The sequence below is a fragment of the Eschrichtius robustus genome, chromosome 17, assembly GCF_028021215.1.
Source record: "Eschrichtius robustus isolate mEscRob2 chromosome 17, mEscRob2.pri, whole genome shotgun sequence".
NCBI lineage: Eukaryota > Metazoa > Chordata > Mammalia > Artiodactyla > Eschrichtiidae > Eschrichtius > Eschrichtius robustus.
In genome coordinates this window covers 600,497-621,944 of record NC_090840.1, presented here as the reverse complement: position 1 = coordinate 621,944, position 21,448 = coordinate 600,497, and the positions used below count along the sequence as shown (strand labels likewise).

The 21,448-nt window shown below is 50.5% G+C and overlaps 2 protein-coding genes across 9 annotated transcripts in view; one reads left to right on the top strand and one right to left on the bottom strand.

Moving 5' to 3' along the window:
- Window positions 1-3,950: 3,950 nt before the first annotated feature.
- On the bottom strand, window positions 3,951-16,676 carry MCM4 (minichromosome maintenance complex component 4). 2 transcript variants are annotated; one of them, XM_068525405.1, is made up of 17 exons: window positions 16,616-16,676; window positions 15,987-16,056; window positions 15,773-15,862; window positions 15,495-15,658; window positions 15,307-15,408; window positions 14,403-14,498; window positions 14,225-14,320; window positions 12,718-12,856; window positions 11,239-11,459; window positions 9,599-9,719; window positions 8,903-9,162; window positions 8,181-8,546; window positions 7,597-7,724; window positions 6,728-6,935; window positions 5,673-5,901; window positions 5,156-5,289; window positions 3,951-4,545 (listed from the first exon to the last, which is right to left on the bottom strand). In XM_068525405.1, exons 2-17 carry the CDS (start codon window positions 16,048-16,050, stop codon window positions 4,453-4,455), a joined length of 2,511 nt encoding a protein of 836 aa, XP_068381506.1. In that variant the 5' UTR covers window positions 16,051-16,056; window positions 16,616-16,676; the 3' UTR covers window positions 3,951-4,452. The 2 variants fall into 2 exon arrangements, with proteins under 2 accessions (XP_068381506.1, XP_068381505.1); XM_068525404.1 differs by lacking the exon at window positions 16,616-16,676 and adding an exon at window positions 16,208-16,489.
- Window positions 16,677-17,091: 415 nt separating this feature from the next.
- PRKDC (protein kinase, DNA-activated, catalytic subunit) overlaps window positions 17,092-21,448 on the top strand; it is a 150,452-nt gene continuing 146,095 nt past the window's right edge. For all 7 annotated transcript variants that reach the window (XM_068525884.1, XM_068525885.1, XM_068525882.1 and 4 more), the window contains exons 1-7: window positions 17,092-17,257; window positions 19,098-19,174; window positions 19,278-19,370; window positions 19,672-19,746; window positions 20,496-20,604; window positions 21,026-21,138; window positions 21,230-21,329. In XM_068525884.1, the coding sequence (XP_068381985.1) occupies window positions 17,104-17,257; window positions 19,098-19,174; window positions 19,278-19,370; window positions 19,672-19,746; window positions 20,496-20,604; window positions 21,026-21,138; window positions 21,230-21,329 (721 nt within the window). In that variant the 5' untranslated portion in view covers window positions 17,092-17,103. The remainder of the gene's footprint in view (window positions 17,258-19,097; window positions 19,175-19,277; window positions 19,371-19,671; window positions 19,747-20,495; window positions 20,605-21,025; window positions 21,139-21,229; window positions 21,330-21,448) is intronic.

The following is a 21,448-nucleotide window of genomic DNA, read 5'->3' as shown; positions in this document are numbered from 1 at the left end:
GGTGGTTCTGGAACAAATGCTGTGGAAGGCTGCCCCTTCCCGGCAGACAGCCTCCTACCCTTGCAGAGATCGGCCCTGCATTTCAGCCCTCAGCACGAGGAGACACCACAAAGGGGAGGCGGCTGCACCAGCTGCTTCTCTTTCACGGGGGAACACGAGCTGGACCGGTGTCTTCCTCCAGCCCTCCCAGTTCGGCGGCCACAGAGATGTGCCTGTGAAATGGGAGCAGCACTGCCCCGCGGGGCTGCTGAGAAGGGAGAACACGGCACGTGGGCTCTGCGAGGCGTGTTTGTTAAATAAAACACGGAGTCCATTGCTCCGTCTCTGCAGAGGCTGATAAAGCCTGGGAAGAAAGGGAAGCAGATTTTAAAGTTTATAACTTTCCATTTGCAACAATAGACAGCAGTGAGAGGAGAGTCCAAAGGATAAACACCCCTGAGGTTTTTTGTTTTTAGATTCCACATGTGAGTGAGATCATAACAGCATTAGTCTTTCTCTGTCTGACTTATTTCACTTAGCATAATACCCTCTAAGTCCATCCATGTTGTCACAAATGGCAGGATTTCCTTCCTTTTTACGGATGAATAATATTCCATTGTGTGTATAGTTACATACATATATATAATTTTATATATATATATATATATATATATATAACATTTCACATCTTTTTTATCCATTCATCCATCAATGGACACATAGGTTGTTTCCATGTCTTGGCTACTGTGAATAATGCTGCAATGATCATGGGGCCCATGAGGTTTTATAGATTGCTCTTTTTATCTGGAAAATTTGTAGTTGCCTTGGAAAAAGTCCCTGCCTTCATGGAGCTTCTGTGCTAATGGAAGCAGACTAACAGCAAACTCTTAAACAAATACATATATGAGACAATTTCCCACCATGATAAGTGCTGAAAAGCAAACAGGGTAACAGAATAAGAGCGGCAGAGGTGGCCGCTGGCTCTGTTCTTTAGGGCAGGTGGTTAGGGAGGGGCCCTTTTAGGAAAGGGTCGCAGCTCAGATCATGGGGCAGGTGTTGTAGGAAGCCCTGGAGGGGCCCAGGCAGCAGCGGACAGCTGAGGAGGGCAACTTGTGGGGCCTCCCTGGTGGCGCAGTGGGTAAGACTCTGCAGTCCCAGTGCAGGGGGCCTGGGTTCAAGCCCTGGTCGGGGAACTAGATCCCACATGCATGCCACAACAAAGGAGCCCTTGAGTCGCAACTGAGGAGCCCGCCTGCCACAACTAAGACCCAGTGCAAACAAATAAATAAGTAAATAAATAAATATTTTTAAAAAATGAGGCTTGTGATCCTGAAGCAGAAACATGTATTTTTTTAGTTTTGCTATGAGCAGCATCATTGAGACAATTGATGAAATCTGAATGTCTGTAGATTGGGTAACTATTAATTTTTTTAAAAAATTTGTTTTATTTTATTTTTTTGGCCATGCCACCATGTGGCCTGCGGGATCTTAGTTCCCCAACCAGGGATCAAACCCGTGCCCCCTGCAGTGGAAGCATGATTCTTAACCACTGGACAGCCAGGGAAATCCCTTAATTTTTCGATCGTTATGAAATTATTCTGTGGTTATTATATAAAGTAAGGTTACTGGTTTTAGGATATACATGGTTTTTAGGAAGTATTTATAAGTAAAGGGGCTTCCTGTCTATAACTTAGTCTCAAATAATTAAAAAAACTTTATAGATAATGGTAAAAGCAGGTTCGAGGAAATGTAACAAAGGAATTTGAGTGAAAGATAAATGGGAATTTTACTAACCTTACAACTTTTTGTAAGCCTGAAACTTATTTCAAAAAGTTTTAAAAATTAAATTGCAGAGGCATTTTAAGAAATGACCTCAAATTTAATAAGTAACAGCACTTTCTTAAACTAAACATTTCCTAACCTTGTGCTAAGAGTGAGTCATTACCTTCTGGGTTTCTTCATTCTTGCTGATGTTTGATTCCTCGGGTGGAGTTGGTTATATTTATGATGGATACTGGGAGTACAATGGCTTGTGTATGTGTATAAATCAAGTAAGGCTGTTCCAACTAGCAAGTCTGGGTATCTTTCAGGGTCAAAATTGGAGGGAAAACTTCAAATGCAATTACATTATACTGTAACATTTAAAACATATATTTGTAGGAATTGAGCTGAATTGTATTATCCTCATAAGAAAAACCTACATTCTACTTATTTTGTTCACAGGAACGTGGTCGGGCACTGACCACGTGCCAGTCGTAAGCACTGAAGATTGGGAGGAAGACGAGCCGGGATCTGGCCTGGGCAGCCCACATCTGTGCCAACAAACCACCTTCTACAAACGGGAAGGTGCCGTCTGTCCTGCCCCGATACTCCTGAGGGTGAGTGCGGAGGCCCAGCCTCCAGGGGCAGCTCTCGGAACTGGGGTGAAGGCAGAGCTCTCCCCTGAGTCACCCTCTTCCTCTTCTGCTCCACTGCCTACAAACACCCAACAGGCACCGTCGGCTCTGCCCTGACAGGATGAGCCCCTCCTGGCTCTCGGAGACCCCCAGACCACGGCGCAATTACACAAGTGACCGGAAATGCGCCCAATTGAATAAATTTAGATCCACCATAACGGAAGCCTCATTATGTTCATTCGACTCAAATTCCCTTAAAATCAAACTTTATTTGCAGCCGTAAGCTCCATGTTGGTACTGAATTACAAGGTTTAGAAAAATATCACTCCTGTGTTACCGCAGGGGGAAAGCATCTGAATCAACAGATAGGGGCGCCCCAGAAGGTTCGAGGACTGAGCACACTTGCCACCTAACTTCCTATGTTCTAGCCATGACTGCAGGCGGAGGGTTCAGTTTGGTGAAAGCCCGTCTTCATTTCCTGTATCACTCGTCTATGATCTACAGAACTGTGTAAAGGAAGCAGCTCCAGAACCTGATGGCAGCAATGCTGTTTGTTTTGGGGGTTTTTAGTATTTATTGATTTTGGCCGCACCAGGTCTTCGTTGCGACACGCGGGATCTTCGTTTGCCGTGTGTGGGAATCTTCAGTTGCGGCATGCACGTGGGATCCAATTCCCCAACCAGGGATCGAACCCAGGCCCCCTGCATTGGGAACCTGGGAGTCCTAGCCACTGGACCACCTGGGAAGTCTGCAGCAGTGCTCTTTCACTTAGCTTGCAATTGTGCAAGAAGGCACTCTTGTTGTGACCTTACTCGGAACGCAGTTCAGGGGGAAGGCCAGCTCTCGCCATGGCCCCGGGACATCTCCCAGTTGGCTCAGGGAACTGGGCCTTACGACGCCCTGCACACTGTGGGCCCTGGTGTGGTGTGTGCTGTCCACAGCTCGTCAGCGGCCCGAGAACCGGCCACCTTGAGCAACTCGGGCTGGGAACCGCTCCGCGTGTGGCCTCAGACTCCCCTCCCCAACGGTCTCCCTTCTCTGCCCAATTCTGGAAGCGTGAGCAGCGTCCAAACACACCGGACAGAGTTCTACTCAGAAGATTCAGCGGTTTTCATTTCAGACTCGTCTCTTGCACCCTCTGGTGATGCCCCAGCCTGACTGCCACCGAGGCACCGTGACCCCCAGCACAGAATGGGGACCGCCGGAGCTGCTCAGATGACCTCTGAATCCCATGCCCACATTAGCATTTTAAGGCTGTTCAAACACTCAGTTAGATCTATCACTTTCTATGAATGCTTTACTAATGAATGTTGATTCTAAAAAAGGCCAAACTCATGGTGACTTGAATGTTCCAGGGATTACTTGTTACCATAGTATCTCCACCTGAGATTTCAGCTTATGGTGGTTTTATGAGAATGACTGCTAGAATTGAAATAACTTTTGAATGAATAAGATGAAACGTATTATATCTTAGTGAGTTTATGACTTACACAAAGTACTTACCGTCATGAATTTCCATGAAACCAGTATTATTAAAGCTTTTTTCTTAATGAAAAATAATGCCTGATAACCAAGTATTACTTATTCTATCATTTATTGAGGAAAAAGTTTTACATATTAGGGTGAAGCAGTAGAAAGCAGTGACACGGAACCCCACCATTTGCAGCCTCATGTAGCCAAGAGAACAAGCCTTGAGGACTCAGCGGGGACAGCGCTGGCCGTGCACCTCCCCACAGGAGGGACGGGAACACCCGAGCATCTCCAACGGCCACGACAAAGTCCAGCACAAAACCATGACCCAGACCGCTGTCTCCAGAGAAGATCGCACCCTGCTGTCTGTGCCTACACACAGCTCAGACCTGGTGCTAAAGAAATGGCACTTCAAGAAAACAGTCGTACTGTATCATGCTCACAAACTGGCACAGTGCTCTTTACTTAAAATGTTAAAAAGATGAACACACACGCTTCCCTAGGAAAACCGAACCCAGGTTAGAAAATTTTTATGCAGCCAAGTAATGACTTTGAGGCTGTTTCTCCCGCCGGCGGCAGGGCGGTGACCAGCGCTGCTCGTGGGGCTTCAGAGCAGGCGCACCGTCTTCCCAGTTACCGTCAAGAAGTCGTCATCCGCCAGGGCACGCAGCGCTTCTTCAAACATATCCTTGGTAATTGCCTTTGGGGAAGAGAAGAGAGAAAGAACTTTACACGTGGAGCTGCTCTCCCCACTTAAGAGACACAATGATTTCCAAGTTAAAGAACCACCGGAGCCTCCTTCCTTCCTGGTGGCTGTACACAAGTCCTAACGCTCCGTCTCGGGAGTGGCAAACGTTTCCTGCCACGGGCCAGGAGGGGAGGGCGTTAGGGAAGCAGGCAGGGCTGGACCCGACCAGCAGAGCTCTTGCCGTGAACTCAGCTTTCCTTGTAACAGCAAGAGACTGCAAACGCTCTTAAGTGCCCACCAAATGGTTAAGTAAATGACGGGGGAGGCATGAGATAAAGTGAGTAAGTCACGAAGTGGACTCTGCGTCCCAGATGAAGCTAAGAGTACTGACGTGGCTCAAAACCACGCATCCACATCCACACGGAAAACTGAGAGCCCAGCAGACTTCTCGCGATCACTCCCTGATGGTGGGTGGTGATCTCACTTCTCTTCTTTATCTGTAACTACTTAAACAATTTATCACTTAGACTACAAACGAAGGAAAAAAATTAGAAAAAAACTTTAAAGCAGCATCAAGGGAAAAGAAAACTCTATTAAACAAAATATACACATAAACACTTACTATATCAGACTGTCCCCGAATATCTTCAAAAAGTTGCTGGTATTTCAGGGCTGGCGTTTTGCCCTTGGATAAAATAAGCTTTTTCAAAGCTTCAGCTAACTCTTCTTTCCGTTTACGAGAGGTGGCACTCATTCCTGATTTAAAAGAAATTAGTGAAGACGTTTCTGCTCTAAGGAAGAAAAGTGTTTCAAACTTCTATTAATATTTCTTTAGTCATAAATCAACTATACTCTTTAAAAAAAAAAGCGTTTAGTCATGTCACCACATAAGGTTAGGGGACAGTCGGAGCAAGTTCTGAACGCTGTTCCCAGTTTCTGAAGAGCTTATTTATAGCTGCTGCTTTCCACGGAGACAGTCCAGGCAATGCGCACAGACGCGGAGCCGCCCTCGCTGGGGCAGAACCGCTCCTCCGGGGGCGCGGTGCCCGGAGGGCGGGCAGGGCAGACCCCGGCCGTGCGCGCCCGCGCCCACCGCCTCAGCACCCCACCGCGCGCTCGGAGGGCCCGCGCGGCCCCACCTGTGGTGAGGATGGAGATGTCCACGATGCCCGTCCGCGGGTCGGTCGCCGACTGCTTCAGGGCCTCTCGGTGCAGGCGCTTGGCCTCCTCCACGTCGATCGCCTCCACTTTGTTGGAAAAGCGCACCTTAGCGTGGGCTTCGGCCAAGCGGGTCAGCGATTCCAGCTGTCGGGGGTACGCGGACACCATCCCTCGGCTGCTGCCGACCTTTCTCATGTCCACGTAAGCCTGGCGAGACAGGGGACACGCCGACTCCTCACACCATGACCTCAGGGTCGCGCCTGGACTCTGGCCAGTCGGGCTCCCGTTAAATAACCCCCTGGGCAGGCAGGTCCTGAGGGGAGCGAGAGCCGGTCCAGCCGTGGGCCTCGACCCTCATCCGGGGGAGGCACGGGTGCAGCTTTAGGACGGGACCGGGCAGCAAGGGTGTGCGAAGCCCGGCACCCAGAGGACGCGGTGTTGGGAAGGGCAGCTGAGGACTCTGGTCTGTTTGTTTACACCCCTGCGAGGAGCAGGCCAAGGATTAGTGGGGCAACACGCAAGAGGTAAATTGTCTAAACCCATACACGGATGACGTAATTCCTTCAAGATGACAGAGACGGAAAACCGCGTTATCACTTGTAACTTTCACTTGAGCATCTTCAGGGCTTTGTCAGGATGTAAAGCCCATCAAAGCACCAGGAACCTTCTTAGTGTCACAGTGTCTACTGAGCATGTGTCATCATGCACTGCTGCCCACTTAAAAGGTACTACGAAGTGAACATAAAATACTTATTTTTTTAGAAACGAGCAAATGCAGCCCAGAGCCCAGAATTACAAAGTCACTAAATAGCATCACCTATATTTCAACTCAGGTATCCTGGTCTTAAATACACTGTGCTTGCAAGTACTTAAATACAAAAAGAGTGTGCACAATGTGTAGAAATGAATCCCTTTCCCCTTTCTACATCTGGAAAACTCGATTTTGCAACACAGGAGGGAAAACAGTTGTAGAAGTTTTAGAGGCTGTTTCAGAGGCTGAGCAGCACCCAGCTGTGCTTTCGGCCGCAGGTACCTCGATGAGCGCCTGGCTGGCGTCCTGGCTCAGCCGCGGCAGGACGGCGCTGTGCGCGTAGGCGATGTAGTCCTTGAGCACCGCCATGTCCAGGACCTCCTCCTGTGCCTGCTCCTCGCTCTGGTAGTACAGGGACACCAGGTGGTGAGCCAGACGCCGGTCGTACGCTTCGTCCTGAGGGTCCAGCATGAGGAAGATCAAGTCAAACCTGAGGAAACATCATAAACAGTTTTCCCAGCTGGGACACCCACGTACCTGTGAGTGGACCCCTGGGCCTCCGGTCCCCCTGCCCCGGCCCCGCAGGCCGCTTCTGCCCGGGAATACCGGGCACCGAAAGCTGAGCCAGAAGCAAGATGCTCCCAAGGGAAACGCTGCTGTAATTCCGAAGACTGGAAGATGCGAATGAAGATACATTCAACTCTTCTGGGGAGAAGGAACTATCTGTTAGAACAGTCAAGTAATCAAAGTCTAAACATACCTATCTTTGAGAAAAAGTATGGACTACCTGACTCCCCTTCCACAAGTTTAATTTTCAGACCCTTATCTACTGTGTAAAACCGCTCTCTGCACTTTGTTGATTCTCTACAGCGGCTTTAAGACCGAGAGCAGTTGAGAGGCGGGTTTCTGAAAGGATGAAGGTGAAAGGCCCTAATTGCTCCAAAAAACGAGTACGCATCAAGGTGAGCAGAAAAACACACCGTCCTTGCCTGGAAAACTCGTGACCAAGCAGATGTGCAGACTCTGCGTTGGCCTGAAGAGTTTACAACATTAGCTGGGTTCTGCCTTGTATTTCCTTCTCAAGCTCACCCTGAACATTCCACAGATGAGCAAAGTGAGACCATCTATTCTATGAAAACCTGTTTTCGTACCTTGACAACAGTGTGTGGGGCAGCTGGATATTCTCAATGGTGGTTTTTTTCGGATTCCACTGAGACTCGACAGGGTTTGCGGCTGCCAGGATGGAGGTGCGGGCGTTGAGCTGACAAATAATCCCAGCCTGGTGGAGGGACAGTGTGGTTAGAAACCTCGCCCCGAGGCCGGCGGGACCTGTGAGCCACCTCCGCCCGCGTGCCCTCTGCCAGGGATCCACCGTCACCACGAGCCACGTCACCCGGCACAGGTGACTTCTGCACAGGCGTCCCACTGGGGACAGCCCTGAGCGCTGAGTCAGGCCAAGGACCGAGCTGTAGATGAACGTTTGCTGCGACTGCGTCTTTTTCAGTAACCAAACTCCGTGCATTAGGACAAAGTCAAGTTCTACGAGTACCACACATTAGAGGGTTAGGACAGCGTAGAGGAGGAACGAGGATCCTGTGGAAAATACTCAGATCGAGCTGGGACCTAACAGGAGAAGTGTCGGCCAGTCTCCCAAGCTGCAGGTTCCACAGACGCTGAGCTTCAAGCCCCCCGACACCCCAACCGTGTCCACGCCGGGACAGAACGGGCGACTGACCTTGGCGATGGAGAGCGTCTGCTGCTCCATGACCTCATGCAGGACGGAGCGTGTGCTCTCGTTCATCTTGTCGAACTCATCGATGCAGCAGATGCCGTTGTCACTCAGCACCAGGGCGCCCGTCTGCAGCACGAGCTGCCGCGTCTCAGGGTCCTTCATGACGTAGGCGGTGAGGCCCACGGCGCTGGAGCCCTTCCCGGACGTGTACTGGCCCCGGGGGACCAGGTTGTACACGTACTGCAGCAGCTGCGACTTGCTGGTCCCTGGGTCCCCGCAAAGCAGGATGTTGATCTCGGCGCGGAACTTGCCTCTTCCTGTGTGGCTGAAATCCTTTCTCGTCCCGCCAAAGAGCTGAAGCAGGATTCCCTGGACGGGCAGACGGGCGGACAGACAGACAGGTCTCAGTGCTCACCTGCCGCTGGCAGCTGAGACGCAGTCAGATGGACAAAGGGCGACAGTGAAGAGATCAGAGGACGGGAGGGGCTGCGAGTCAGCCCTGGGGCACGGATGCCATAGGGGGCCCGGACCCCACCCACCCCGGGTGGCTTCTGTGCCTGGAAACGAGACGAGGATGCGGCCCATTCCCGTCACCAACAGCCAAGGCAGGCGGCGGGCCCTGCTCCGCCCAACGGGCCGAGGCTCAGCCTTTCCGGGGTGTCCACACTGTCCGACCCGAGCGCTCTCAAGCCCAGCTGCAAGTGAGAAGCCCATCAGCCAGTTACCTTCTTTATATCTTCATGCTCATAAATGCTCGGAGCCAAGGCGGAAGCGAGTCTCTCATAAATGTCTGGTTTTCTGGAAAGCTCCTTAAGCAATTCCACACGCTTCTCTGAAAAAAGTTTCTGCTCTGCTTCTTCGTCGAGGCCGTGCAGACGCTTCGAGTCGGTTTTCCGATAGTGAATGACGTCGATGTGGGTTTTGTAGACAGACTTCACGTTGCTCACTCTGGGATTGACGCGAATGGGGACCGCTCGGTAGATGCCTGAGGGCACAAAGGACACACTCTCACCTGCCCGACCTCGGCCTGGAGCACGGGGGGAGCAGGGCTCTGGGGGGCTCCGAGCAGAGCCAGCGAGGTTGGCCCGGGACCACCGCCTCCACACGCCACCTGCTCGCCTCTGTGTTTGATGCATCGCAGTTTGAAACAGAAGTTTCATTTCTCTTAAACCGAATGTAAGGAATTATCAATAACTACCTGAAAGAAAATACCTAAATCCCGTACCAAAAACCTAGAAAGAAAGGAAACCCGAAGAGCTCAAATACTGAAGGTCGCTCGCAAGTTATTTCAGACAATAACAGGGAGACAGCCTACCGTCTGGGCAGGGGCCGTGTCGGAGGTCAAAGGCAGGCGCTGGAAGCAGCAGCCCCAGGCCAGGCACCCCCGACCAGGTCACAGGGCTGACTCTGGAGGCCCTCACCTGTGACGTGCACTCTGTCCCCAGGCTGGACCTTGTCCACGAGGTCATTGTGGGCGGCGAGGACGACCGTGTGTGGCGTCTGCCCCGCGGGCATGTCTTCGGGGGACTCCTGGAGCTTGATCTGAGGGGGCGGGGAGCAGGACCCTCAGGACAGGCCCAGAGCCCTCCCCACCCAGCCACTCGACAGCAGCGCCTCTGCTGCCCCGGGACCTCGCTGTGTCCACCTCTGAAAACCCAGTCTGATGCGCATTCTGAGGCGGTTGTTCGTTTAGGGGCTGCCCCTTTGGGGGTGGGGAGGCCAGGGCTGTTCTTCCCCGTCTTAAGGCTGTGGCGGGCGCGTCTGCATCAGCGTCGGCCTGCATTTCTAGTTCCTTCTGGACGCTGCTCCCAGTGTGCTTCTGGGAGAAGCACCCCCACTTCAGGTCACCGTGCCTCCCAAACTCTTGCCTGTCCTCCTGGTGACATCGACTCACCCACAGCACCTGCCGAGCAGCTGCCAGACTCCGTCCCAGGTGTTGGGGATTCTGCCCCAGAGCAGAGGGGCACACACAGTCCTGGCAGCGCCAGGCGCGGCGGGAGAAGACAGGAGGGCGCACAGGGCGGGGGTGGAGGCTGTGCGTCCCACCATCAAGGGCAGGGAAGGCCCTTCTCAAACCAGGTGACCGCCGGGCAGAGGAGAGGCTGTCAGGGAGGGGCCCCGTGTTCTCAGCGACAGGACAGCAAGCGCAAGGGCCCCGAGGCAGCCTGTGCTCGGGAGGAGCTGGGAGGACGGCAGCGAGTCCACGGGCAGAACCTCGGGAGCACCCAGGCCCAGGAATCGGTGCCCACGTGAGGTGAAAGCTACCCACCTCGATGACCCTTCCATCAGCAAGAAAGTGGATGCTTTTCACACTCGTTAGTGTTCTCCTAGTGACTCCCAATAAGGGAAACTATCTCTCGTCCTATACTTTGAACTCATTCTCTCCACTTAAAGTTAAGATTGCTTAAACATTATAACAAATCAAAAAAACCTTCACTCCTTATGCATACTTTACACCATTACAATCACAGTAAATAAATGGTTTTCTGCCTTTCTCTGGAATTTTAATCTGCATCTTAAAATTTTTCATGAATAAAGAGCTACACGGTTAAACTCCCTAGGCAATACAGTTTGTAAGAAAAACTTTGGAAAAACTTCTCAGCCCATTCTTTACCAGCGGTAGAATTGCCAAATGACAGAATTTAATCAAACGGTGTTTACTGTTCTTAATGTTGTATATGCTCTTATATCCTACAATCTTAAGTATTTCCCATAGAAGCATCTCGTGTTAAATTTGACTTAATAAATCACGAATGACGCTGAACTTAAGATATTCAGTTGGAGAACGCACTCCTCCCCTATGACAAGAGTGTGGAACACAGCGCACGGGTGCCCGCGGGCGGTACAGCAGTGCTGCGGCCCAGGGCTGGGGCCTCAGGCACTCCGAGGGCTCAGCTTCGCCCTCTAACACACCTGCTCTCCGAGGAGGAATGAAGCTGCTCAACCCACCAGGAAGCCTGGTTTCAGGGCTGCACGAGTGGACAAGTTACACTTGGCATTTGAGGACCCGGCTGGGGCAGAATGAGGACGGGGCACGTGGAGGGGGGCAGCGGCCACGCACCATTTGCTTGTCGGAGAAGACAGAGCGGTTGTGGATGAGCGCCATGCTGTGGCTGGTGTGGCAACGCTCGCACACGCAGGGTTCAGCGATGCGACCGCGGTCTATCTCCACCCGGGCCGTGTGGGCGCACACCTGGCACTGGAAGAAGGCCTCCTGCATCTCCGGAATCAGCTGGGACGTCCTGATCACCATGCCGCTGATGGCGATGAGCTGGTCGATGTCTGCAAGGCGGGGAGAGAGGGCGGCTCGTCCCGGCTGGGCGTGGGCCTCCCCAAGCTGGACGCCAGCTGGGGCGGGTCTGGCTCTGCTGTCCAGCCGGGAGAACCTCACCAGAGGAATGGAGGTGCTGGGATGGCGGGGTCAGGGGGAGACGCTCCGGCCAGAGCACGAACGTCTCACTGGGTACCCTCAGCTCTGACCTGAGATGCCCCTCCTGCATCCAGTCTGCTCCCTCCCAACCCCTTAGGTCTACTGACCCTTGCTGAGCTAGGCCAACCCGAGGCTGCCTGGGGACGACCGGACCTGTGAAGTGGCTGTCACAGCCCATGCACTCGTGATAATCTCCATAGTCAGGCCCACTATACGTGGCGGGTTCAGAGACTTACCTGTCCCACTAGTAACTGTGGCCCCGATATAGCATTTCCCCAAATAAATAACATAATAGAATGTTTCAGGTCTGCTTTCCAAATCTTTCACCACAGAGTCCTCCCACTGGGGCCCAGCGTGCTCCGTCTCTCCCTGGGCTGAGACACTCCTGCTCTGTTCTTCTGCCTCTTCTCTTACTTTCCAAACTAGATTTCCTCCTTATGCTTCAGTGCAGGGATCATATTTTATATTTGTCTTCTACTTTGATTCTGAGAGAGTGCCTTCTTAGTAAAATAACTGTAAAACTATCATAATTGGATAAGTTCACCTTAAGATAGAAAAGTATCAAGAGTTACAGCATCTTTTATATAATTTCAGTTTAGTTAAAAAAGGTATGGTGGGGCTTCCCTGGTGGCGCAGTGGTTGGGAGTCTGCCTGCCGGTGCAGGAGACACGGGTTTGAGCCCTGGTCTGGGAGGATCCCACATGCCGCGGAGCGGCTAGGCCCGTGAGCCACAACGACTGAGCCTGCGTGTCTGGAGCCTGTGCTCTGCAGCAAGAGAGGCCACGATGGTGAGAGGCCCGTGCACCGCGATGAAGAGTGGCCCCCACTTGCCGCAACTAGAGAAAGCCCTCACACAGAAACGAAGACCCAACACAGCCATAAATAAATAAATTAAAAAAAAAAAAAAAAAAGGCATGGTGGACCCATAAGCATACGGGGTAACTGAACCTGCAACTGGTTTCTGTCAACTCCCAGTCCGCCACCGTCACTGTCACCAATTCCTTTAAAGTTCCTTGATGAAGTGACTTTCACATAATGTACTTTCTTGCTATTAAAAATATTACCTTCTGTATGTCAACTATATCTCGGTAAAGTGGAAAAAAATATTACCTTCTGGATTCAGGTTCCTCATATTCTTAGTCTTCAACGCGTTGAACGGTCTTACTTGAATCTGATGTTCTAAGATTGAGTCAGGATAGCGGTCAAAGAAGATCTCATTGACAGCCATGTCGAACGTTGGGATAACTTCCTTTAAAAACAAGTATAATGGTGCCAAGCTGTGTTTGTATTTTTATCTTAGGGTTAAATTTAATAAAGCAATTCATGTTAGCAAGGCATAAAAACAAAAAGAATATGGCATAATCCAAAAACATTACCCTATAAAATCACACATGCTATTTGTACACCCTTGGGCACACTGAAATCTCTCACCTCTGCATCTTCTCACTAGAGTTAAATGAGATGAGACATGGACTTCCCTGGTGGCGCAGTGGTTAAGAATCCCCCTGCCAATGCAGGGGACATGGGTTCGAGCCCTGGTCTGGGAAGATCCCACGTGCCGCGGAGCAACTAAGCCCGTGCGCCACAACTACTGAGCCTGCGCTCCAAAGCCCGCGAGCCACAACTACTGAAGCCCACGTGCCTAGAGCCCACGCTCCACAGCAAGAGGAGCCACCGCAGAGAAGCCTGCGTACTGCAACCAAGAGTAGCCCCCCACTCTCCGCAACTAGAGAAAAAGCCCACGCATAGCAACGAAGACCCAATGCAGCCAAAAATAAATATATCAATTTTTAAAAAAATGAGATAAGACGTATAATCGTGCCTTCAGGATGTGCTGGCATGATTGTAGGCTTTTAATTGGCAACAGAAGCTCATACTTTCATGTCTTACTTTTCTTCCATAACAGAATGATACCAAAATGGGTTAAATCATAATTATTCCAATTTCTTAACAGCTGTTCCTCATTTTGCAGATAAGGAAACAGCCTCTGGGAAGCTGAGAAACTGGACCAAGGTTACACAGCTATCAAGCAGCAAAATCAAGATTTAAAACCAAGTCTGCCTGCCTCCAAAGCCTAAAGCTAGAATCAATGTAGCTGATGCTTTGTTGATAAAGCCTGACCTTAAGCCCAGAGAAGACTGCAGTATGGTTAACACAGCCTGTTAGAGAAGGCAGGTGTGTGTAAGTGTTTTCGTTTAATATGTTTTAAGTCATCAAACCCAACAAGCTGTCAATCATGCGTCACCACTCTTTTATGTACTAAGAAACGCTGCCAACCAAACAATGACATGCCGTCAACAATAACACACACCCCAATTTCTAATGTTAACATGTGGAAAAGTGTTCATCTTAAAGAAAACAGAACATGGTTTTAAGAGGTTTTGGGGGACTTCCCTGGCGGTCCAGTGGTCAGGACTCCTCGCTTCCACTGCAGAGGGCATGGGTTCGATCCTTGGTTGGGGAACTAAGATCCCACATGCCATGCGGCAACCCCCCACCCCCCAAAAGGTGCTTTGGAGGCATATTCTCTGTTACTAAGGAAACCCCACTGTCCAGAAACCCTGCAGATGCTCTAGATGTTTACTGCAGTCCCCCAAGTTCAAGGGCAAATTCTTACCTGTGGGTAGCAAATGAGCTGTCTGTATAGATTTGTGTCGAATGATCTTATGTGTTCACAGTTTACGTTTAAAAACGGCTCTCCAATAACGTTAATCTACAGGGCAGAACAAACAGGTTATATCCTGCTAACCGTTTCAATCCCTACTTTGAGTTTTCAGGTTAGCGTATTTCATTACCTCCCCAAGTCGCTGCATGTACAGAGGCTCAGTAACGTCTGTGCCAACGCTTTCTTCTTCTCTAGCCAGAGGATCGATGAAACGCTGAAGAAATCTCTTAGCGTGGGGAGAGAAACAGTAAGCTTAATGCAGTTAGGAACCAGCAACTGCTCAAAATAAAAAAGCTATGAACGCTGGGGGCCACGTATCTTTTCAAGTTAGCTAAGATCTGGAAACAGCCCAAGTGCCCATTTATAGACAATTGGCTTAAGAACGTGTGATACATACAGATTTATATATGTATACACATAATGGAATATTACTCAGCCATAAAAAAGAATGAAATTTGCCATCTGCAGCAATATGGGTGCACCTAGACAATATTATACTTAGTGACATAAGTCAGATTAAGACAAATACTATGCATCATTTACGCGTGGAATCTAAAAAGTAACACAAATGAATCCATATACAAAACAGACTCGCAGACACAGGAAACTTATGGTTACCAAAGAGCAGGGGGAGGGAGGGAGGGATCAATTAGAAGTATGGGATTAACAGACTCAAACTATCAGCCATAAGGTAGAAAACAAGAATTTACTGTACAGCACGAGGAATTACATTCAACATCTTATAATAACCTATAATGGAACATAATCAGAAAGAGAAGTATAACCGAATCACTTTGCTGTACACCTGAAACTACCACATTACTGTATATCAACTATACTTCAAAATAAGGAAACCAGGAATGGTGTCAGAATTTGGAGACAAGCATAGGTGTTTTTCTTTTTCCTAAAAACTGAAAAAGACACCACCAATTCTGAGCCATGTGAAGATCTGCTGCTAAATACCGGGGCTACGTGGTTGGAGGTGACACGTACTTTCCCCCACATCTCCGGAGCCCCGAGGAATGACACCTCACCTGAAAGTTTTCTTTGCACGTTGCCACGTTTACATCTGTTCCCCAAATCACGAGTTTTTGGCCCAAAGACTGCTCGCTCGCCACTATATCCTCTGCGGCCGGCTGCACAGGAAAGGCGACGGGAGCAGGTTCGCGGGGGACGGCCCACCTCGCGCGGCCCACCGCGCCCCGGGCGGCCCCGCACTCACCCCGTCCGAGTGCAGGTCCACCTGCAGCCCTTTCCGCGCCGAGCCCAAGTCGGGCCTCTGCCGCACAGGCGTGCCGCGCACGCCGCTCCTCGGGGTGCCCTCCACCCGCGAGCTGGGGGTGCCATAGGTCAGCGGCGAGCTCACGTCCAGGTCCAGGGGGGCCGCTAGGGAGCGCGTCCACGGGGGTGAGCGCGGCGAGAACCCCTGCGGGGCGTCCGCTCCCCCCGCCCGGCCCCCCCTGGCCCCCCCGGCCCCCGATGCCCGAGCGGGCAGCGCACCTGCGGGCGGCGCGCGGGGCGGGCTGCGGGGCTCGGCGCCGGGCGACGCGGGCAGCGGCCGCGGCTCTCCCGACGACAGCGGGTCCTGGCCTGTGGGGGAACGGGCACGGCGGCGTCGGCGAGGGCGGCAATGCGGCCGAACGGGGCTGACACGGCACCGCCCGCCCTGCCTCCCCGAAGACCCCGCGGGGCACGGCCGCACGCGGACACTCACGTGGCTGAGCGGGGGAAGCCCGCCGGGAGCCGCGGCGGCTCGGGGTGGACACCGGGGACGACATGGCGGGCTGCGCGACAGGGACGCAGGCTCGCGGGGACGCTCCCTGAAGACCCCCCGCCCCTTTCCCCTCGCTCCGGCCCCCCGCCCCTCGGCCCTCCCCTCAGCACCGCCGACCCCGGCAGACCCCCGCCTTCCGCGCCGGCCGGACCCAACCCCACCTAAGGGTCGCGCTCCCGCTCCGCTTCAGCAGGGGCCAGGTTTCCCGCCGGCGGCACCGTTGTCTCCGCCCCCAGCGGCGGCCCACCAATCGCAGCAGCGCCCTCGCGCGGCCCCGCTTCCGGGAGGCACCACTGTGCAGCGGCAGGGGGGACCGGACGGCCGCCCCGCGCCCCGCGGGACACCGACGCACAACTCGACCGGGGCTCCCCCGCTCCGGTGGTCTTGTCCGAAGCCGGAATGCGATTTCGCGGGAAATCTGGGGAGGCCGCCGGACAGCGTTCGGGGACCGGCCACTACAGGGCGTGCCTAAGGAGGAGCCGCTCCTGTGTCCCGCGGGAATGCAAACGACACCCCCCCACCCCGCCCTCCCCGGCCCTCCTTATCAGGGGCTAGCTGTGGCTCCTGACCCGAGCTGTAGCCTGTTTCTTTCTGCCTCGGGCACTCGGTCAACTCCAATTCGCCACCTGTCCTCCGCATCTATTTCCGGAGCTCGAGCGGTTGGATTCCTGATTCTCCCCGAGTTTTGACGTATTGTGCTAAGTGTACTGTGGGCCACACATTCATAAGCCTGCCTCTATCTTAATGCACGTCTAAGCCGTTGATCCTACGGGGAGGGCTCCCTCCGCGATGGTCTTCGACAAGGTTCCAGCGCCCGCGTCCGCCCCCTGAGCACTTCTGCGCCAGCTCCCCATGTGCGCACGCGCCGAGGACCCCGCTCCCTTCCGCCTGCTAAGGCCCCGCCCCTCTCAGGACCCCGCCCCCTTGCCTCAGGGGCACTTCCGGGCCCCGGACAACTGTGCGCACGCGCCGGAAGCCCCGCCCCCCCGCCCCGTTCCCGTAGGCGCTTGCGGGCCCGGGTAGCGTGTGCGCACGCGCGGGGCTGTTGCTGGGCGTCATGGCGGACGCGGGGTCTGGCGTGCGGGTTACTCTGCTTCAGTTACAGGAGTCCTTGTCCGCGGCCGACCGCTGCGGAGCGGCGGTGGCCAGTTGTCAGCTGCTGCGGGGCCTGGGGCAGGAGTGCGTGCTGAGCTCCGGCCCTGCGCTGCTGGGTGGGTACGGCTCCGGGCTTCCGACAGCCCGTAGCCCGGCAGCCCTTGCGGGTCCGGCGTGGACGCCTCGGGGGGTGCTTGAACGGGCTGGTCGGAATTCGTGATGTGTGTAAAAGTGGTTTGTCAGCTGCCTCTTTTCTTAACGGCAGAGGAAAGGTATTTTAAAACCAAAGGTGGTGAAAATGACCCGAATTTGGTATCATTGCTATCCACGGTGGGGAGGGACGAGAGGAGAGTATTTTCTTCCACCTCAGTGTCGCCTAAACCCACCAGCACCTTTTCCAAACCCCTGTGTTTGCTGTTCCTTCTTTTGAGAAGCAAGCCATGCTGTTCTTTTAATTCTTTAGCTATGCCTGGATGAGAACTTTTCCTTTTGCAGCGGAAGTGCCTCATTTCAGCATTTTTAAATGTGTCATCGCGTGAAAACATCTGTGATAGTCCCTTTTTTTTTAAAGGGGAAAGTGAATCTTTAAAAAAATTTTTTTAAAATTTTTATTTATTTTTGGCTGCATTGGGTCTTCGTTGCTGCGCGCGGGCTTTCTGTAGTTGCAGCGAGCGGGGGCTGCTCTTCCTTGCAGTGCGCGGGCTTCTCACTGCGGTGGCTTCTCTTGTTGTGGAGCACGGGCTCCAGGTGCGCGGGCTCAGTAGTTGTGGCTCGCGGGCTCTAGAGCGCAGGCTCAGTAGTTGTGGCGCACGGGCCGGACCAGGGCTCGAACCCGCGTCGGCAGGCGGATGCTTAACCACTGCGCCACCAGGGAGTCCCAGTGTTATTCCCTTTTAAAGCCGCAAGTATGCAGACTCTTCATGTTGTGTCCGCTTAATTAGAAGGTAGATGAGATTTTCTTCCTAAAAAAGTCATTGTTGAATAAGGTGGAGAAATACTGTAAGAAAAGTCTTGAAGAAGATGCTTTGCAGTGCCTATATATTGTCAGGGGTGTACTAATGGGGAAATTAATGACCAAACAGCAGCAGCATTGTGTAAATGCTTTCTAGTCTGAGTTCTAGGAGTTCTATTTTGTTCCTTTAGTAACTTTCCGTAAAGCAGTTCCAGGTTCACTCTGCGTATGCAGGGTGTGTCCTTTCCCTTGAGAGATTATAGGGGAGTGTACTAGTTTTCTGTTGGTGCTAAAACGTACCACTGGCTTGGTGTTTACAACAGCGCAGGTTTGTTAGTCTTATAGTTGTGTGGTTGGAAGCCCAGCACGGGTCTCAGCAAGCTGAAACCAAGGCAGCAGGCAGGGCCACTTTCCTTTTCTGAAGGCTCTGAGGGAGAATTCTTTCCTTTTTCATTCAGGTTCCTTGCAGTTGTAGCACTGAGGTCCCTTTTTCCTTTCTGGCGTTCCTTGCTTCTAGAAGACGCCTGCATTTCTTGGATTACGCTGCCCCCCTCCCCCTTCCTCCATCTTCAAAGCCAGCAGCAGAGGGTCAAGTGACATGCTTGGAATCTGTCCTGCTTTCCTGTCCTCCCTCTCCTTCCTCCCTCTTCCACTTGTGAGGGCCCTTGTGATTGCATTGGGCCCACCTGATGGCCCAGGATGCTCACCAGTTTAAGGTCAGCTGATTAGCAACCTGATTTTCATTTGCCATGTAAAGTTAGCATATTCACAGGTGGGTGTGACACTAGGAATTAGGGTTCTGGCATCTTTGGGGCCATTATTCTGCCTACCTCATTGCTGTGGAACATCTAGAATTTCCCGTTTTCCTTGTCAAAATGCGGCAGCCTTAGGCTAGTGTTTTATCACTTAAGAGGCTGAATTGAGAAACAAGCAACACCTTTAGGGTGGGTTTATGGAGTACCTTGGCAGCTCTCTTATTTGTTTTGTTTGTTTGTTTTTTCCAGCATTACACACTTCCTTAGTTTTTTCCAAAGATTTTGGTTTGCTTGTATTTGTTCGGAAATCACTTAGCGTTGATGAAGTAAGTTGAAGATTTTCATTTTGCTCTTCTAGTATATTCCTTCACGTTGAGGTGACTTTTTTTCTTAGCCGTGTTTCTGTAATGTTTATTTCTTTTGTTATAGTTTCGTGATTGTAGAGAAGAAGCCCTAAAGTTTTTATGTGTTTTCTTAGAGAAAATTGGCCAGAAGATCACACATTATTCTCTCGATATTAAGGTAAGGAGGAAAAAACATACCTCGTTATATACCAACGTCCCTTTTAACTTATGATGTAAATTAAAGTTCATTTTATTTCTGCCTTTCTTGTTGGGGAGTTTATTTTTGCTTGATTGTGTTAGAAATTAAGTGGATATTTCTAAACATATTTAATGAGCTAAGGCCCTTGTGGAAAACTGTTAAATTGTAATATATCATACACTGGTATCTCTCCTCCCAGGCATAGTTTTAGCTGTTAAGTCTTAGTTATAAGAACTAAGGTCTTATTAATGATTTTGATATGTCTCCTTTTAAAACCTAGAATACTTGTACCAGTGTTTATACAAAAGATAAAGCTGCTAAATGTAAAATTCCAGCCCTAGAACTTCTTATTAAGGTAATTAAAATATTTCTAAGTGCATGTATTTTCTATTAAATATATATCTTGAACTGAAAATTGGAGTTTTGGGTTATGTTTTGGGTGAGAGATGTTGTAGAATCACATTGATGTGTGGAGAAGATGCATGTTTCCCAACCATCACCCAATAACAACCTTGGTATTTTGCCCTCACACCCTTCTGGGTAGCAAAGGGAGAAGTTCGGTTGTGAGGGGTATGAAGGGAAGGTAGCGCGGAGTGTAAGGAATTGGCTGCCCCTCCATTACTCTATTGCCTTTACTGTGAAAACCTAAACGCTACTAAGAATGGCCAAAATTCATCTCATTGTGTCTTTGAATGTTTTCCTAAAACCTTACACTGGGATGGGTCTGTGTGTTGTATGTAAGTGGTCATTGGGCTCACTCTCATCTAGGTATCTGTTTAGATGTGTCTCTCTTTTAGAATTTCTTTGGGTCTTGTTGGTCCTTGTCTTAATATGTCTCTGAGAACATGCGTCTAGTCTTCGTATAGTTTTCTTGGGAAGGTGAAATTAAGTCTACCTCCCCTTCCCCTTTGTAGCCCCTGTTTTTCCACCACCCACCTCAACCCGTCCTCCCAAATAACGTGGCTGGATAAGAGCCCTGAGAGGCGGAGAGTGAGTGCCCTAGAGACACGTGGGTGTGGAAGTCCGCTGTGTGTGAGCAGGTGCGGTAGATGGAAGCCTTTTTGCTGCTGTCTCTGTACACTCGGCTACCTTGTGTTCTTTCAGTTACTTCAGACTTTGAGAAGTTCGAGCCTCATGGATGAATTTAGAGTTGGAGAGTTATTTAGCAAGTTCTATGGAGAACTTGCGTTGAAAACAAAAATACCAGATACAGGTGAGCTGTATTTAAATGTTATTTAAAAAAATATTTTAACAAATTAAAAAATTATTAGTGTAAAACTTAGGTTTTCTCTGCCAAGGTATTTATATGCTTTACGGATGAATTCTTTTTGCTGAAAACAAACCAAAATGGAGACAAGAAACAGTGTGTGAAGTCTTCTTATAAAAATTTTAATCTTTACAAAAGATTTCTTTAAATAGAAAACTCACAACACATGTCAAATGTAATTTAGTCTATAATAATAAATTTGCATAAAACATATCACGGAAGATTCAGTACATAAAACTAGATATTTTGTGTGGCTTATCGTGAAATTATTTTGAACTAAACATCCTTTCATTTTCTTATTTGTGCATTTTTGTTTAATTTATTTAAGTGATTTTAGGCCTAAATTTGTCTAAAATTTATTTTTCAGTTTTAGAAAAGATATATGAGCTCCTAGGAGTATTAGGCGAAGTTCATCCTAGTGAGATGGTAAATAATTCAGATAAACTCTTCCGGGCTTTTCTGGGTGAACTTAAGACCCAGGTATGATAAACTTTATGATCTTCTTTCCTGCTTACATATATCTGGTGAATTTTTCTCTTTTAATGATGTCTTGTTAAAACCCTCATTTCAGATGACATCAACAGTGAGAGAGCCCAAACTTCCGGTTCTGGCAGGGTGTCTGAAAGGACTGGCTTCGCTTCTCTGTAACTTCACTAAATCCATGGAAGAAGGTATTGCTTGATGGCACTTGAGTTTCTTTATTCAAAAACTACTGGTCTAAAATGAATTACTGTGTATTTTTTTGAACTTTTATATCAGTTGTGGATTCACATGTGCCTGGGAGAGACAA